General features: G+C 45.8%; 1 protein-coding gene across 2 annotated transcripts; it reads right to left on the bottom strand.

The window, feature by feature from the left end:
• Positions 1 to 679: 679 nt before the first annotated feature.
• med29 (mediator complex subunit 29) lies at positions 680 to 17,305 on the bottom strand. Of its 2 annotated transcripts, none has more exons than XM_048522281.2 (4): positions 16,988 to 17,305; positions 8,896 to 8,954; positions 5,677 to 5,761; positions 680 to 2,252 (listed from the first exon to the last, which is right to left on the bottom strand). In XM_048522281.2, the coding sequence occupies exons 1-4, from the start codon at positions 17,270 to 17,272 to the stop codon at positions 2,037 to 2,039; spliced, it is 645 nt and encodes a 214-aa protein (XP_048378238.2). In that variant the 5' UTR covers positions 17,273 to 17,305; the 3' UTR covers positions 680 to 2,036. The 2 variants fall into 2 exon arrangements, with proteins under 2 accessions (XP_048378238.2, XP_048378239.2); XM_048522282.2 differs by having other exon boundaries at positions 17,006 to 17,305.
• Between the last annotated feature and the right edge of the window lie 576 nt (positions 17,306 to 17,881).

The raw sequence follows: 17,881 nt of genomic DNA, 5'->3' as shown, positions 1-17,881 counted from the left end.
AATGTTCCTTCATCAGATCATCAAGGTTTAAACATGGAGTTGTGCTAAGTTGGGCATGGATTAGGAAGGTGACAACAAATTAAAGCATTTCAAACAGGAAAAAGAGATTGGAAATGCAACATGGGGTGGCACGGTGGCTCAGTGGTCATCTGCACATCTGCCTCGCAGCACCAGGAACCCGGGTTGAATTCCACCCTCGGGTTACTGGGCAAACTCCACACAGACATTCTCCCCATGTCTGCGTAGGTTTCCTCCGGATGCTCCAGTTTCCTCCCAACAGTCCAAACATGTGCAGGTTAGGTGGATTGGCTGTGCAAAATTGCCCATAGGGATGTGTAGGCTAAGTGGGTTAGCCACGGGAAATGCAGGGTTATGGGGAGAGAGTGGAGAGAGTGGGGGTGGTAGGAGGGAATGCTTTTTGGAGGGTTGGTGAAGACTCAATGGGCCAAACAGCCGGCAACCACACTGTATGGATTTTGTGAATGATTTGTAAAGGATTCAGGTTTAGATGAAGAGAACAATGATGACAGATCATTTACAATGTCAACTCATACTGGGGTCAGAAAGAGAAACTGAGTGGTTTCAAAAGAAAAGCAACTTGGAGAAAGAGAAAGAGAAAAGACGAGAGCGATAGACAGAGACATTCAACTGAACCATTTAAACCAGTCTTCAGCAGCCATTATCATTAGCTATACACAACTTTCAAACGATCCTTTATTGTGTGAAAAGTTTCTCATGAGTAAACTGCACAAGATACCATCACTCTGTAGAAATGCTCACATTAATTGTACATTTTACTTAAAGAGCTCAAGAAATAAGCCCGGTATTTTTCCTTGCTAACTGCACTGTGACGAACTTCAACTGGCTTTTATTCCAGAGGGGAGTTGATCCCTCTTGCAGGTCCTGGGAGGGAGTCAGCCAGGTCTGAGTGCACCTCAGTAACACATGAGGGGTTAACTCTGAAGTGGCCGTAACACCAGCTGCTGAATTCCTCACCCATGCTGCAATAATTTCACAGCTGGGGAAGATCGTCACATGTCAACGGCTACACTAAGGGGAGGTAGGGACATATGAGGTGACTGTGAATGGGTTTGTGCGCTGGTCCAGTGACCAGCTGAGCCCCACAGATCAGCCCCTCCACTCCAGGCAAGGCATCCCGACCGTGTGATCCAGCAGGAGTCAACAGCAGCAAAACGATGCTGGGCCTGAAAGGGATAAACCAGGAGGACATACTGCATAAACTACACCCACATTCACTTCTGTTTTAAAAAAAACAGAGTGGGGAGTTTAAGCAAGGGATTTGAAATTATAAAATAATTTTGTTGGGTCAATTAATTCCTCTGGCTGACGGGACATCATAACAAAGGGGCTTAAAACTTAAAAATTAGAGGGACATTTTGGGCCAAAGTTAGGAAACTCTTTAGGACACATGGAAATCAGGAACTCAATTCCCTGAGGAAATGTGGACGTTGGGAATCAACTCAAACACTCAAGGTTGAGTTCAGAAGATTTTTGTCAAGATAAAGGAGGATTAAGGATGGTCATAGATTAAAGGAGTTAAGGTACCAATTAGTCTCAAATTGAATGATGGAACAGAGCAGAAGGACGGAATAGTTTGCGCTGCCAGCCCTTCTTTCAGGAGTTGTATTTTTCCGTTTCAGAACATGTGCTAGAAGTAGTTAAGAGGACAAATGTGCACATTCATAGATCAGACGGAATGCAGGGGGACAGAACAGCTGCATACTGTAAGCACTCTCCTAGCTCCTCACATACACCTTACCCACCCCTCTCCCACCCCAACCACACTTCAACAAACAGGAATGGAGTCTCTTGGTCACACAAAACAAACAGGATTGAAGAACTGAGACAGTATGCACCCTGAGCCTGACAGAGGTTACGCCCTCCCTCCCGACTCCATGACGATCTTGTCCGAAAGCACCAGGAGACGCGAGACTTTGAAGCAGTTCGAGTTCTGATCCTGGAATCGCACATTCAAGGATAAATGCTGAATGGGAATGCAGGCACCCCAGAGCTGTTTAGATTTGGCCCTTGCTGGCTATCCGCTTAGAACACTCCAGCAGGGCATTGTGAATGTCCTTGGCGCAGGAGATTTGAGATTTGATCATGCTGAGGTACTGAGTGTACGACTGGCTCTCTGTCTGCACAGTGTCCGGCTTGGTCGCTGTGGGAACCAAGTTAGGCGAATGTTTGGAACTGTCGATGCTCTGGGAAAGGCACTCAAATGCCAGTCTCTGCAAAAGAAGGGGAACAGTCACGAGTAAAAGTAAGAGAGATCAAGGTCAGACGCCCACTTCTTGAGCTAATCCATGTGGAGGGCAATGCAGCCATGTCCAAGCCCTGGCTGCACAGGACAATACAAATCACCTGTAAAAGGGCAGTGGGACATCTAGCTGACCCTAGACCGCACTGACTAGATGTGAGATTTAGCTCCTTGCAAACTCCTCACACTGTCTGAACCAGAGGGTCCAGGTTACCTATCACACTCCAGCAACTTTGATTCAAAACATGGGAACGACCATTCATAGGCAGTCAACTCCGAGGAAGCACAGCCAGAGGGTCAGTACAGCGGGAGTGCTGCACTGCCTGAGGGTCACGACTCAGGGTACAGAGCACTGTCAGAGAATCAGTCCTAAGAGAATGCCACACTACTGAGGGGTGTCAGTGCTCAAAGAGTGCCACGTTGTCAGGGGTCATTATTGACTCTCAGAATCTTTTTACTTACAAAGTCAGAAGTCACACGACATCAGGTTTATTTGAAATCACAAGCTTTCAGGGTCCTGACATCACCTGAAGGGGCAGTGCTTTGAAAGCTTGTGATTTCAAATAAACCTGTTGGACTATAACCTGGCATCGTTTGACTTGTGACTTTGTCCACCACAGTCCAACATGGGCATCTCTGCATTGTTATTGTTTACAGCACAGCTACAGGACCCACTACGTCTGTACCCAGCTAGCCCCGTTCTCCAGTCCTACCGCTAGTGTCCTAACTTCATCCCGTTCAAACATATACCCAGTCTCTTCTGAAACCACCTCTGGAATCCGGCTCCACCACTCTCCCAGGCAGCACACTGCAAATCCTAACAAGTCTGGGGAAAGAAGGTTCTCTCCATTTCACTCCTGGCTCTCTCTTGCTGACAATCTTGAAACTGTGACCCTGAGTTACTAGCATACCAATCAGTGGAAACAGAATATTTTTCTCTGTCAGAATTGTTCATAATTTTGATCACCTCAACAAAATCACCTCTTAGTCTTCTCTGCTCCAAGAAAATAAGCCCAAATTCTCTATAGTGCATCTGAAGTCCCTCATTCCTGGTATCATTCTAGTAAATTTCCTTTACCCTCTCTCCAGGGCTTTAACATCCTTCCTTAAATAAGATGCCCAGAACACAATACTCCAAACGTGGTCTGACCAATGATTTGTAGAGGTGTAGGATCACTTCCTTGCTTTTATACTTAACGCCTCTACGTGTAAATCCAAGGATTCTATATCCCTTAACAAAAGTGTCATTTTAAAAACCAAAAGAACACCAAAAACAAAAACAGTAGTTGCTGGAAAAGCTCAGCAGGTCTGGCAGCATTTGTGAAGAAAATTCAGCGTTAATGTTTTGGGTCTGGTGACCTTTTCTTTACAAATGCTGCCAGATCTGTTGAGCTTTTGCAGCAACTACTGTTTTTGCAAGTGTTAGATCTTGCCTGGTCACCTTCAGAGAATCATGTACATGAACCTCATGGGCCCTCTGTTCCTGTACTCTGCCCATAAAATGCACCATTGTGCCTGGACTGTCTATCTCTCTTTCTTCTATCAAAATGCATTACCTCACATTTCTCTGCATTGAAACCCATCTGTCAGGTGCCTGCTAATTTGGCCAACTTGTCAATGTCGCTTTGAAGTTTCTTAGAATTGTTCTCACAATTCACATTCTTCCTAACTGAGAATCATCTGCAAAGTTAGGGATTTCGCCCTCAACACCCATCTCCAAAGCATTCATATAAATCAGAAAGAGAGTCCCGACACCGATCCCTGGGAACACCGCTTTCAATTCATCTCCAAACTGAGAAATACCCATCTATCCCTACCCTCTGCTCCTATCTTTTATCCAACTTGCAACCTGTGCTGCCAAGAACCTATTAACCCCAAACATTTCTAATTTGCTGACCAACCTGCCACGTGGCATTGTATCAAATGCTTTCTGAAAGTCCAAACATACAACATCCACAGCGCTACACTCATTCACTGCCTGAGGGTGTGTGGCACTGGTGGAGGGAGCAGGTTTCCTCGTTTTGAGGACACTGTGTTCCTTCCAGTTCAGCTGCAAGTTCAATGTCCCATAGCATTACTCCAAATTGCTGGGAATTCTCACACGTCCCTTCACAGAGTCATACAGCATGGAAACAGACCATGTGGTCCAACCAACCAGCATCAGACATACTCCCAAACTCAAGAAGTCCCACCTGCCTGTGCTTGGTCTATATCCCTCCACATATTTTTATTCACGTTCTTATCTAAATGTGTTTTAAATGCGGTAAGTGTACCCACATCCACCACTTCCTCTGGTAGTTCATTCCACACATGAACCACTCGGTGTACAAAAAAAAAGTTACCCCTCTGTCGTTTTTAAATCGCTCGCCTCTCACCTTAAAAGTATGCCCCCTAGTCTTGAAAACCCCCACCCCCTGGGAGAAACTGCACCTGCCATTTACTTTATCTATTCCACTTACAATTTTATAAATCTCTATAAAGTCACCCCTCAACCTCCTACGCTGCAGTGAAAAAAGTCCCAGCCTATTTAGGGTTTCCTTATAACTCAAACCCTCCATTCCTGGCAACATCCTGGAAAATTTCTTCTGAAGCCTCTCCAGCTAATAATATCCTTCCTATTTTGGGGAGACCAGAACTGGGCACAGTACTCCAGAAGAGGCCTCACCAACATCCTCTCTTCAATAAATCCCTTTAACACTTCATGCCCAGTTGATCAGTCCATCAATAGCTTCCTGCAGTCTACAAATTTTTTCCCCAATTCTCAACAGACCACTAATTTTCATACGATCTCCAAACAGTTTATTCATGGCACATATATTTAAGTCTAAGTCACTGATAAGTACCACAAACAGGAAGGGCTTTCAGTAACTAAAATGCCAGTCAGACTGTACTCTCTGCTTACTGCCATGGAATCAATTTTGAATCTAAATTACCATCTCGACTTGGAAGGACAGTAAATCAACATAACGTCACCAATGCTGGGTCAAAATCCTGGAACTCCCCCTCCAGCAGCAATGGGGATGTCCCTTCACCAAATGGACTGCAGCACTTTGACAAGGTAGCTCACCACTACCTTCTGAAGGACAACTACAAATAGGCAAGAAATGTTGGCCCAGCCACCCACATCCCACCTATCCCTGTGTCAGACTGCCATGTTACCTGAGTTTACAGCACTCACTCTGCAAAGGTAATGCTGTTTGTAACTAGAATTCCCAGCTGGGATAACCAGTAGCTGGGCTGACATAGCACATTCAGGCAGGAAAACAGCTTAAGTTATGAAAGGTAAATTGAGAGGAGGTAAAAATGAGACCCAAACAAGAGAACAGGTTAGGTAGACTACCAGGTGAACACAAGGCTGTCTGAACAAAACCACACTTAAATCCAGTCATACTCACCAGGCACAGCTCTACCTGGTCACAAAGAGCATAAAACTCTTCTAAGCTCTTATCAAACCTTTGCAGGGCTGTGTCGTTGCTCTTCCTAAAGAGTAAAAGATAACGACAGTTAATTAATTGAATTTATTCTAACTACTTGCCTCTCCAAATGTTCCTACTGGGGGCAGAATGAACACGACACTCCAGCCTCTGTACATTGCTGGTATGTCCAGCTGGTGGCAGTAGTTCTCCATTCAGAATCTACAAAACACCAGGGTTCCTCACAGACCCAGAGTTCCAAGAGTCCAAGGGGGACCGTTCTCCGAGGCATGGAGCCTCCCAGGATCACGCACTTGCCGGAGAAAGTTTGACAGGACACTGTGTGCAGGCAGCTTTACTCTACTTCTAACAGATTTGTTTGGTTAGATAGAGTTTAAATGCTATAGGATTTATAGGTTATGGTGAAGGGGGGAATTCTGCAGACAGCAAGGAGGGATTACAGTCAGATCAGCCATAATCTTATAATCTTAAAACCAGGAGGCTTTACAGGCCAAGCAGCATACACCCTGTTCCTGTTTCCTACACTGCTACAGTTCATGTCACTTGGGGTGTCTCAAATGGGAACTGTTTCTCTGCCCCAGACTGATTTGTTTTGCCCTGATTAAATCCACAAAGCCTGGCATTACTGGGTGGAAAGCCAGTGCAACAGAAGCAGACTGGAAGTAAGCAACAGGAGATGACAAACACGGAATAGAGCACTGCCTCTGATTTTCTCTGAACAAGTTACTCACGCATCAGCAAGGCTACATAGTGTTGGGGTGATTGGGATTTTCCATACTCTTGGACCTGTACAATGTCCACTTTCATTTTACAATTAACCACTTAACCAGATTCCTGGTTTCACAAAAACCCCTACCTTATGTGTATCTGAGGAATAGGATTAGGCCATTCAGCCCCTCCAACCTGTTCCACCATTCAATGAGATCATGGCTGATCACAGATCATAGAATCCCTACAGTGTCGGGACAGGCCCTTTGGCCCAACAAGTCCACACCGACCCAGACAGCATCCCATCCAGATCCATCCCCGTATATACCCACCTAATCTACACATCCCTGAATACTATGGGGGCAATTTAGCATGGCCAATCCACCCTAGTCTGCACATCTTTGGACTGTGGGAGGAAACCAGAGCACCCGGAGGAAACCCACGCAGACTCGGGGAGAATGTGCAAACTCCACACAGGCAACCAAGGGTGGAATTGAACCCAGGTCCCTGGTGCCGTGAGGCTGCAGTGCTAACCACTGAGCCACCGTGCTGCTCTAAATCTGAGGCCTAATGCCATATATCCGTCTTTGGTCCATATTCCTTAATACTTTACTTAATAAAAACCTCTCTCAGATTTAAAATTAACAGATCCAACAATGAGGTGCCACATTAAAGGTTACTTCACGCTGTAGGAAGTGTAACATGTTAGCAAGAATAGAGGGAGCAGAAAGTAGGGATAAACATTTCACTTTTAGATAGGCAAGCTGTAACTGAATGCTACAAGGATCAGTAATGGGTCTCACCTATTTATAATCCACAGGGATCACTCTGATGAAGGGGCCAAGTATGAGGCTGTTAAATTTGGTGATGTCACAAAAAACTGCTAGTAGATTTAAGTTTTCAAAAGGCTACAGGGAGTCTGCAAAGGGATATAGATAACAGATTAAGCGAGATGGCAAAAATGTGGCAGATGGAGTAATAAGGCAAGAAATATGAACTTGTCCACTTTGGCAGGAAGAACAGAACAGGAGTAAACTATTTCAATGGAGAGGGAGATTACAGAACTCAGTGGTACAGAGGGAGCTGGTGTCTTTGTGCATGAATTACAAGAAATTAGTACACAGGTACAGTAAGTTATTAAGAAGGCAACTGAAATATTGCTGCTTATCACTAAAGGAATGGAATATAAAAATAGGCAGGGTATTGGTGAGACAGTAGCTGCAGATGGTTTACAGTTTTGGTCTCTTTACTAACCATTTCATATAATTGTATCAGCAACAATTCAGAAAAAAGCTTCACACAGCTGATTCTAGGATGAAGAGGCTGTCATACAGGGAGGGGTTGAGAATGTTGGGCTGATGCGCATTGAAATTTTGAAGAGTAAGAAGTGATCTTATTGCAACATTTAAGCCCTAGGGGGTTTAACAGAGTGAATGCTGAGCAGATGTTGCCCCGTGCAGAGGAGACCAGAACCAGGTGACACAGTTTCAAAAAGGGATCTTTCATTTAAGATAGAGATGAGGTTTCTTTTTCCTCTCTCAAGAGGGTTGTTAAATCTGTGGAATTCTCTTGCCAGTAAACTGGTCCCCGAATATACTGAACAGCAAATTAGACAAGTTTTTAACTGACTGGGGAGTTTCAGGTTACAGATAGGCAGACAGGAAGGTGGGGTTGAGATTAGAACCAAATTGAACAGGATCTTATTGAGTAGTGGAACAGGATTGAGGAGCTGAATGTTTCAGCAGTTGTTCTCCTAGTGTGAATCTCTACAGGACATCGAGATTGGGGATTGTACCAACTGGCTCTGTTGTCACAAGTTATAAAGACCACTTCTTGGCCCTATCACCAGCAGTGAGGATTTAATTGTAACAATACTGCTGCCTACTTTGAACCAGCTCACCGTTCTTCTAGCCTTAATGAGTCAGAATATCAGAATAGGAGGAGGCCATTCAGTCCTTTGAGCCTCTTATGCCTTCCATTTAGATGATGGTTGTTGCAAAGGCAGTACAAATGCAGCCTCAGTGCGCCACCTGCTGGCTTTATTATTGTAATGCTCACACAATGAGGGCAATGCACCCAGCCATCCTCATGTCAGTCAATGCAATCTCGAAAAGGCTGCTTCTGGACCACACACCCATTTTAACAAGCGCAAAGGCAACTCAGAACACAGCTCAGAGATAATGGGAACTGCAGATGCTGGAGAATCCGAGATAACAAAGTGTGGGGCTGGATGAACACAGCAGGCATCTCAGGAGCACAAAAGCTGACGTTTCAGGCCTAGACCCTTCATCAAAAAAAGGGGTCTAGACATGAAACGTCAGCTTTTGTGCTCCTGAGATGTTGTTTAGCCTGCTGTGTTCATCCAGCTTCACACTTTGTTATCTCAGAACACAGCTCAAACCATGAAGATGCTTCACCTTAACAAGTGGTGAACGCACCTACCTGTGCATGATTACTGAAAAGGATACTCACTGTCCATTGTCAATGGTTGTGTTTTGGGACAAGTTCAGAGCTGCAATCCTCATGAGATTCTAGAAAGCAAACACAATGTTCACTGTGAGAAGGATAGACCCAATCATCCTACTTACACAAACTCACTATCTCTCACAGGCATACACGCGCAGCGTGGACCTCTCTCTCTCTCTCTCTCTCACAGGCATACACGCGCAGCGTGGACCTCTCTCTCTCTCACAGGCATACACGCGCAGCGTGGACCTCTCTCTCTCTCTCACAGGCATACACACGCAGCGTGGACCTCTCTCTCTCTCTCACAGGCATACACACGCAGCGTGGACCTCTCTCTCTCTCTCTGACTCACAGACATACACGCACTGCGTGGATCTCTCTCTCTCTCTCTCACTCACAGACATACACACGCACAGCGTGGATCTCTCTCTCTCTCTCTCACTCACAGACATACACACGCAGCGTGGACCTCTCTCTCTCTCTCTCTCTGACTCACAGACATACACGCACAGCGTGGACCTCTCTCTGACTCACAGACATACACGCACAGCGTGGACCTCTCTCTCACTCACAGACATACACGCACAGCGTGGACCTCTCTCTCACTCACAGACATACACGCACAGCGTGGACCTCTCTCTCACTCACAGACATACACGCACAGCGTGGACCTCTCTCTCACTCACAGACATACACGCACAGCGTGGACCTCTCTCTCACTCACAGACATACACGCACAGCGTGGACCTCTCTCTCACTCACAGACATACACGCACAGCGTGGACCTCTCTCTCACTCACAGACATACACGCACAGCGTGGACCTCTCTCTCACTCACAGACATACACGCACAGCGTGGACCTCTCTCTCACTCACAGACATACACGCACAGCGTGGACCTCTCTCTCACTCACAGACATACACGCACAGCGTGGATCTCTCTCTCACTCACAGACATACACGCACAGCGTGGACCTCTCTCTCACTCACAGACATACACGCACAGCGTGGACCTCTCTCTCACTCACAGACATACACGCACAGCGTGGACCTCTCTCTCACTCACAGACATACGCGCACAGCGTGGACCTCTCTCTCACTCACAGACATACACGCACAGCGTGGACCTCTCTCTCACTCACAGACATACACGCACAGCGTGGACCTCTCTCTCTCACTCACAGACATACACGCACAGCGTGGACCTCTCTCTCACTCACAGACATACACGCACAGCGTGGACCTCTCTCCCACTCACAGACATACACGCACAGCGTGGACCTCTCTCTATCTCTCACAGACATAGCCTTTTACATATCATGTGAGAAACCACAGTTACTGGGGAATGAACTACAGAACATCTATTGTCCCTCAGGCTGAAACGTTCAAAACAAGGTGGTCCTGCCTCAAACGCAGGTTACAATCACTTCCACCTCAGGCTAAAGGCCTAAACTATACTTTGCAGTAAAATTTACATAGAGATGCAGAGAACTGCCAGCTGCACTGTGCGGTGACACAGCTGTCCACAGTGTTCAGTGAAACAACATTACAACCTTTAATGGCCATCACCACCCCTGGCACCCTCAGCTCAGCTGACTCTGAGGCCTTGGATTTGCTTTAATTGGGAACATGAGGTCATCAGAAAACTTGATCTCGCATACTGGAGACAACAGCAAAGTGGACTAGTAACTCCAACAGGCAGACATACTGCTCTGAAAACTTGTAATGATCCATTCTGAGTAACTGAGAAATTTCAATTTCATTCATTCAACAAATTGGGAAAGTTAGTGTCAGTGTTTTCTCCATCTGCCCCCTACATCTTTTTCTAAACATTTCTAATAATGCTTATGAAATGACTAAATTGTCATTAAAAGCCATCAGGTTCACTTACCTCCTTCAATCCAACAACTGCATAAAACCAAGAAGGTCAGAAAAGTGAACCTGCATTAAAACCACACAGAGTAGCCAAAATCCTCCTCAGTAAGATCTCAGGGTTTGCACCAAAACAGAGAGAGTTATCCCAGATACTAGTTGAGTGACAGCGGATTGCTGTTTAAGGGCATGCCCTGTCTCACTAGCAGAATTGACCACTACAGAGGAGGTGGTGCAGAAGCACACATTTGGGAGCAAGTCCCTCTGGGAATCCTCACTGCTGAGTCCAGAATCTGTGAAGTTTCACAGCAGGAGGTCAAGCATGGGCCAGGAAACCTCCGCTCCTTTGGCTGATGGATCAATTCTCCTCCATGCTGAATACCACTTGGAGGATGCGCCGAGAGTGGCAAGGATACAGAACGGACTCTGGTTAGAAGCTTCAATACTCATCAATAGTGGCTCGGCAGCAACACCATTGACCGAGCTAGCCAGGTTCTGAAGAGCAGAGACGCTAGACTAGTCTGCAGCAGGTGGTGAGGGAACCAAGAGGAAAAACCTGCTTGTCCTCATCAAATCTGCATGTTGCAGATTCATCAAACCACGACAGCTTCAATAAAACTAACCGCTACACAGTCCTTGTGAAGACAAAGATACCATTCTCAAGGTGAAGGTGGGACTTTCATTGACCCTGTTATGTGGCACCACCACGGTGTTAAATGGGATGGATTTCAAGCGTGAAGTGGGTGTTCAGGTGGCACCATGGGATACCAACGACAGAACTGCATTCAAATGCAATCTGTACCTACATGGCTAATCATTCTATAATTACCAATCTAGGGAATCAACCTTGGTTCAGTGATGTGTATGAGGGCCTGCCAGGAGAAGCACCGGGCATATCTAAAAATGTGGCAGCAACCTGGTGAAGCTACAATATAGGACTACTTCAGTATCAAGTAGCACATAACAGGCAAAGCTAAGTGATCCCACAACCAATGGATCAGATCTAAGCTCTGCAGTCCTGCCACATCCAGTAGTGAATGGTGGTGAACAATTAAACAACTCACTGGAGGAGGAAGCTCCACAAATATCCCCATCCTCAATGATGGGGAAGCCCAGCACATCAGTGCAAAAGACAAGTCTGAAACATTCGCGTCAATCTGCAGCCTGAAGTGCCGAGTGGATGGTCCATCTTGGCCTCCCCCAGAGGTCTCCAGCATCACAGCTGCCATTGACTCCATGTGCTATGAAGAAAGAGCTGAAGGCACTGGATATTACAAAGGGTCTGGGGCCTCACAATGTCCAAGCATTAGTACTGAAAAATTATATTTTATGGCTAGTTCTAGAATACAAGATATAGGAACAAAATTAGGCCATTCAGCCCATCAAGAGTGCTCCATTATTCAATCATGGCTGATACGTTTCTCAGCCCTACTCTCTTGCCTTCTCCCCATAACCCTTTATCCCTTACTAACCAAGAATTCATCTCTCTCTGTCTTAAATACATTCAATGATTTTGCCTCCACAGCCTTCTGCAGCAATGAGTTCTACAGATTCACCATCATCTGGTTGAAGAAATTCTTCCTCATGTCAATTCCAAAGGGTCGTCCCATCACTCTGAAGCTATGTCCTCAGGTCCTAGTCTCTCCTGTTAGTGGAAACATCTTCTCCATGTCCACTCTACCATGCTTCTCAGTATTCCATAAGTTTCAAACAGATTCCACCTTCATCCTTTTAAATTCCATTGAGTACAGGCCCGGAGTTCTCAATCGCTCTTCATATAACAAGCCCTTCATCCCGGGGTCATTACTGTAAACCTCCTCTGGGCGTCCTCCAACACCAGCATATCCTTCCATACACACAGGGCCAGAAACTGCTCTCAATATTCCAAATGCAGTCTGACCAGAGCCTTATACAACCGCTGCAGTACATCCCTGCTCTTGTATTCTTGCCCTGTTGAAGTGAACCCCAGCATTGCATTTGCTTTCCTAACTGCTAACTGAACCTGCATGTTAACCTTATGAGAATCCTGAACTAGGACTCCCAAGTCCCTTCGTGCTTCAGATTTCTGAAGCCTTTCCTCATGTAGAAATAATCCACACCTCTATTCTTCCTAACAAGGTGCATAACTATACACTTTCTCATACTGTATTCCATCTGCCACTTCTTTGGCCGCTGTCATCTGCAAATTTAGCGACAATGACCGCAGTTCTATCATTCAGATTGTTAATCTGTAACGTGAGTACCTGGAGGTGTCGTCTCAACACTGATTCCTGCGTCCATTAGTGACAGGCTACCATCCTGAAAAAGACCACTTAATCCCCACTCTCTGCCATCTGCCAGTCAGCCAATCCTCTATCCACACCAGTGTCTCACCCTTAACACCATGGACACCTATCTTGTTCAACAGCATCCTGCATGGCACCTTGTTAAAGGCATTCGGGAACTCTAAACAGATCATGTTCACTGGCTCTCCTTTGTCTAAGATGCTCATTACCTCCTCAAAGATTTCTAACAGACTTCTCAGGCATGACCACCCCTTGACGAACCTGTGTTGACTCAGCCCTATTTTGTCAGGCACTTCCAAGTACTCCACATTCTCATCCTTAACAATGGGCTCTAAAATCTGACTAATGACCGAGGTCAGGCTAACTGGCATATAGTTTCCTGTCTTCTGCCTCCCACCCTTCTTAAACAGGGATGTTACATTCACCATTTCCCAGTCGTCTGGGACCCCCCCTGACTGGTGATTCCTGAAAGATCATCATCAATGCCTCTACAATCTCCACAAAGCTAGTTTCTTCAGAGCTCTCGGGTATCACCCACCTGGTCTGGGTGATTTATCCACCTTCAAACCTTTCAGCTTCCCCAACGCCTTCTCCTCACTGATTGCCAACATACTCACCTATGGCCCTCTGACTCGCTTAAAGCTCTAAATTGCTACTGGTGTCTTCCACTGTGAAAACTGATACAAAGTACCTCGGCCATTTCTTTGTTCCCCATTACTACTTCTCCAGCCTCATTTTCCAGGGGTTCAATATTCACCCCTGCCTCTCTCTTACCTTCTGTATATCTCAAATAAATCTAAACCATATTCTAAGTAAATATAGTCCCATTTGCAAACATTTGGCCCATATCCCTCTAAACCCTTTCTATTCATATACCCATCCAGACATCTTTTAAATATTGTAATTGTACCCGCCTCCACCACTTCCTCCAGCAATTCATTTCAGACATGCATCACTCACTGTGTGAAAAAGTTGCCCCTTAGATCCCTTTTATATCTTTCCCCTCTCACCTTAAACTTATGCCCTCTAGTTTTGGACTCCCCCCACGCTGAGGGAAAAGACCTTCCCTATTTACCCTATCCATATCCCTCATGATTTTATAAACTTGTATAAGGTATCACGCACTCAGCCTCCAATGCTCCAGGAAAAGAATCCCCAGTCTACTCAGTCTCTCGCTGTAGCTCAAACCCTCCAACCCTGGTAATATCTCGTAATCTTACCTGAACCCTTTCAAGTTTCACGACATCCTTCCAAAACAGGGAGACCAGAACTGCAGGTAATATTTCAAAAGTGGCCTAACCAATGTCCTGTACAGCCACAACATGAGCTTCCAACTCCTGTACTAAATGCACTGACCAACTAAAGTAAACATACAAAACCCCTTTTTTAACCATCCTATCTACCTGGGACTTGCAATCTTCTTTTGTCTTACCAACTAGTTTACCATCATATTTCATCTTCTCCCCCAATGCTTTCTTTTTAAGTTATCCTTTTCTGGTTTTTAAAGCCTACCCAATCCTTTGGTGTCCTGCTCACCTTCACCACATTGTACGCTTTTTCTTTGGCTTTTATCAGTCCCTGACATCTTTTGTCAGCCATGGTTACCTTGTTCTCCTGTGAGTACATTTCTTCTTTCTTGAGGTGTACCACTGCTGTGCATTCCGAATTACCCCCAGAAACTTCTACCATTGCTGTTCCACTGTCTTCCCTGCTAGACTCCCCTCCCATTCAACTCTGTCCAACTCCTCCTTCATATCATTCGAGTTACCTTATTCAATTGTAGTACCGTTACATCTGATTCAAGCTTCCCCCTCTTAAACTGCAACAGGAATTCTATCATATTATGGTCAGTGTCTCCCCAGGGGTTCCTTCACTTTAAGTTCCATCAAATCTGCCGCATTATACATCACCAAATCCAGAACTGTCTGTTCCTGAGAGGGCTCTACCACAAGCTGCCCCAAAAAATCATTTCATCAACATTCCATGAATTCCTTTTCTTCAGATCCAGTCCCAACTTGATTTTTCCAGTCCACCCACATATTGAAGTTCTCCATGATTAATGCCCCCCCCTTCTAGAGTCATACAGTACAGAAACAGACCCTTCAGTCCAACCAGTCCATGCCGAACACAATCCCAAACTAAACTGGTCCCACATGCCTGCTCCTGGCCCATATCCTGCCAAAACTTTCCTGTTCATATATCCACCCAAATGTCTTTTAGACATTGTAATTTTACCCACATCCACCCACTTCCTCAGTGAGGTTCATTCCATACGCAAACGCCATCTGTTAAAAAATTTGCCTCCTGTCTTTTTTAAAATCGCTCTCTTCTCACTTAAAAATGTGCGCCGCACCCCGTCTTGAAATTCCCCGTCTTAGGGAAAAGGTAACTACCATCGACTATCTATCTCTCTCGTTATTTTATAAGCTTCTTTCAGGACACCTCTCAACCTTCTACACTCCAGTGAAAAAAAGTTCCAGACTATCCAGCTTTTCCTTTTAACGCAAACCTTCCACACCCGGCAAATCTCTTCTGAACCCTCTCCAGCTTAATAGTATCCTTCCTGTAACTGGGCGACAAGAACCGGACACAGTACTCCGGAAGAAGCCTCAACAATGTCCTGTATAACCTCAACATAATGCCCCAACTCCTATACTCAAAGGACTGGGAAATGAGGCAAGTGTGCCATATGCCTTTTTAACCATCCTGTCCATAAGTGACGCAAACTTTAAAGAATTATGTACCTACACCCCTAGGTTCCTCTGTTCTACCCAAGGCCCTAGCAATAATTGAATGAGCCCTGCTCTTGTTTGTTGTGCCAGAATACAATACCTCAATTCTGCCATTTTTCAGCCCATTGATCTATTTGATCAAAGGTCAACTGATCCATGGTCACCTGAGATAAGGGTTGATGGGTCTATGTCACCTGGGCTCAAGGGTTAGCTGGATCCATGGTCATTAGGTCAAGGGTCAGCTAGATCCTGACTTGCTGATGGTTGATCTTAGAAAACCTTCTTCACTGTCTACAGTGCCACCAATTTTGGTGTCATCTGTAAACTTACTAACCATGCCTTCTACATTCTCATCCAAATCATTTATATTAATGTCAAAAGTGGACCCACTACTGACCCCTGTGAAATACCACTGGTCATAGCTGTCCCCTTATGAGCTCTGGCTTAAGTTAGATTCCTGACCCTTACCATACCCTCTGTCCTATTACTTGTTCTGGAAACTTGAATAACCCTTGCTGAGGCTTTAAGACCCTTTAACTTTTTCCATAACTTTTCATGCAACTGAACCCATCCCTCCAACTATTCAGTTTTAGTTTAAAGCCCTAGCCAAGCTGGTCCTGTACAACACTAGCATTACCTGACAATGTGGAAATTTTTCCAGGTGTAATATTTACAAAATGCATATCAAATTCAAGCCCATCCATTACCACCCATCAGCTTCACTGGCCATGAGCCAGAGAAGAACCAGCCCTATGAATACTGCGGCTATAAGAGCAGGTCAAAGGTTGGAATCTCTGCACCAAGTGTCTAACTTCTTGACTCCTGAAAGTTGATCAACCACCAGCAAGTCAGGATCTACCACCAGCAAGTCAGGATCAACCACCAGCAAGTCAGGATCAACCACCAGCAAGTCAGGATCAACCACCAGCAAGTCAGGATCTACCACCAGCAAGTCAGGATCTACCACCAGCAAGTCAGGATCTACCACCAGCAAGTCAGGATCAACCACCAGCAAGTCAGGATCTACCACCAGCAAGTCAGGATCTACCTGACCCTTGAACTAATGACCATGGATCCAGCTAACCCTTGACCTCAGGCGACATAGATCCATCAACCGTTATCCCAGGTGACCATGGATCCAGCTGACCTTTGATCTGATGATGGTAGATCCACTGAACCTTGGCCCCAGGTGATCATGGAGCCACTAACCCTATCGCAGGTGAGTACCTGCAGAGAGTCCTTCAGCTGTGGAATCAGGAGCTTAAATTTAGCCACTGGGTCATCCTGCTGCTGGGCCTGTTGCTGCTGTTGTTGCTGCTGTTGTGTGAGCGCCGGCTGACCGGCCTGAGCCTGGGCTGCAGCCAGCTGCTGAGCCTGGACTAGCTGCTGCTGCTGTTGCTGCTGCTGGGCCTGAGCGGCCGCCAGCTGTTGTTGTTGTTGCTGCTGCTGTTGCTGCTGCTGCTGCTGCTGTTGCTGGTTCAGCGGCGCCGCCATCTTGCCCACTGGTACCGGGATCCCGCCACCAGCATTGATTGGTCCGAAGTGGTCACATCGCTCCGGAAATTCCTTCAGCTATTGGCTCACTGGTGCGTCAATCAGACCGATTGATCACGCGTGCGCAGTTTGCTCACGATGACAGCATGGGACTGGGCCGCCATTTTTGATACTGGCAAAAGCCTCTCTCGTGTGTCTCTCGTAGCCATCTTAACAATGAACAAAGAATTGTATGTATTGGAAATCTGAAATAAAAAGAGACATTGAGACTGTAGACATGCTCACCAAGCCGATGGGTTTGGTTGCAAATGTTTTGTTACACTGCCAGTTAACATTGTCAATGCACCTCCAACAAAGCGTTGATGTTCTGTCCTGCTTGTTATTTATATGCCTCAGTTTGTTGTGGTGTTTAGTACCACTTCCGATTCTGTTTACCAGTGGCTCATACACAGAGTCTAATTCAATGTGTTTGTTGATGGGGTCCCAGTTGGAGTACCAGGCCAGCAGGAATTCCCTGGTGAGTCTCTGTTTGGCTTGTGCGATTTTCTTTGTGTTGTCCCAGTCGAATTAGTGTCCCTCGTTGTCTGTGTGTATTGAGACAAGTGAGAA

Source organism: Stegostoma tigrinum, chromosome 39, assembly GCF_030684315.1.
Source record: "Stegostoma tigrinum isolate sSteTig4 chromosome 39, sSteTig4.hap1, whole genome shotgun sequence".
Classification (NCBI taxonomy): domain Eukaryota; kingdom Metazoa; phylum Chordata; class Chondrichthyes; order Orectolobiformes; family Stegostomatidae; genus Stegostoma; species Stegostoma tigrinum.
The sequence above is the reverse complement of the archived record's forward strand: the minus strand, read 5'-3'. Positions and strand labels throughout refer to the sequence as shown.

Coding starts and splice junctions, on each gene's coding strand:
- med29 (XM_048522281.2), bottom strand. CDS start 17,272: ATGGCGGCGCCGCTGAACCAGCAACAGCAGCAGCAGCAGCAGCAACAG. Junction 8,955..16,987: donor AGGTACTCACCTGCGATAGG/GTTAGTGGCTCC, acceptor TTTGCTTTCTAG/AATCTCATGAGGATTGCAGC. Junction 5,762..8,895: donor ACAACCATTGACAATGGACA/GTGAGTATCCTT, acceptor TTTACTCTTTAG/GAAGAGCAACGACACAGCCC.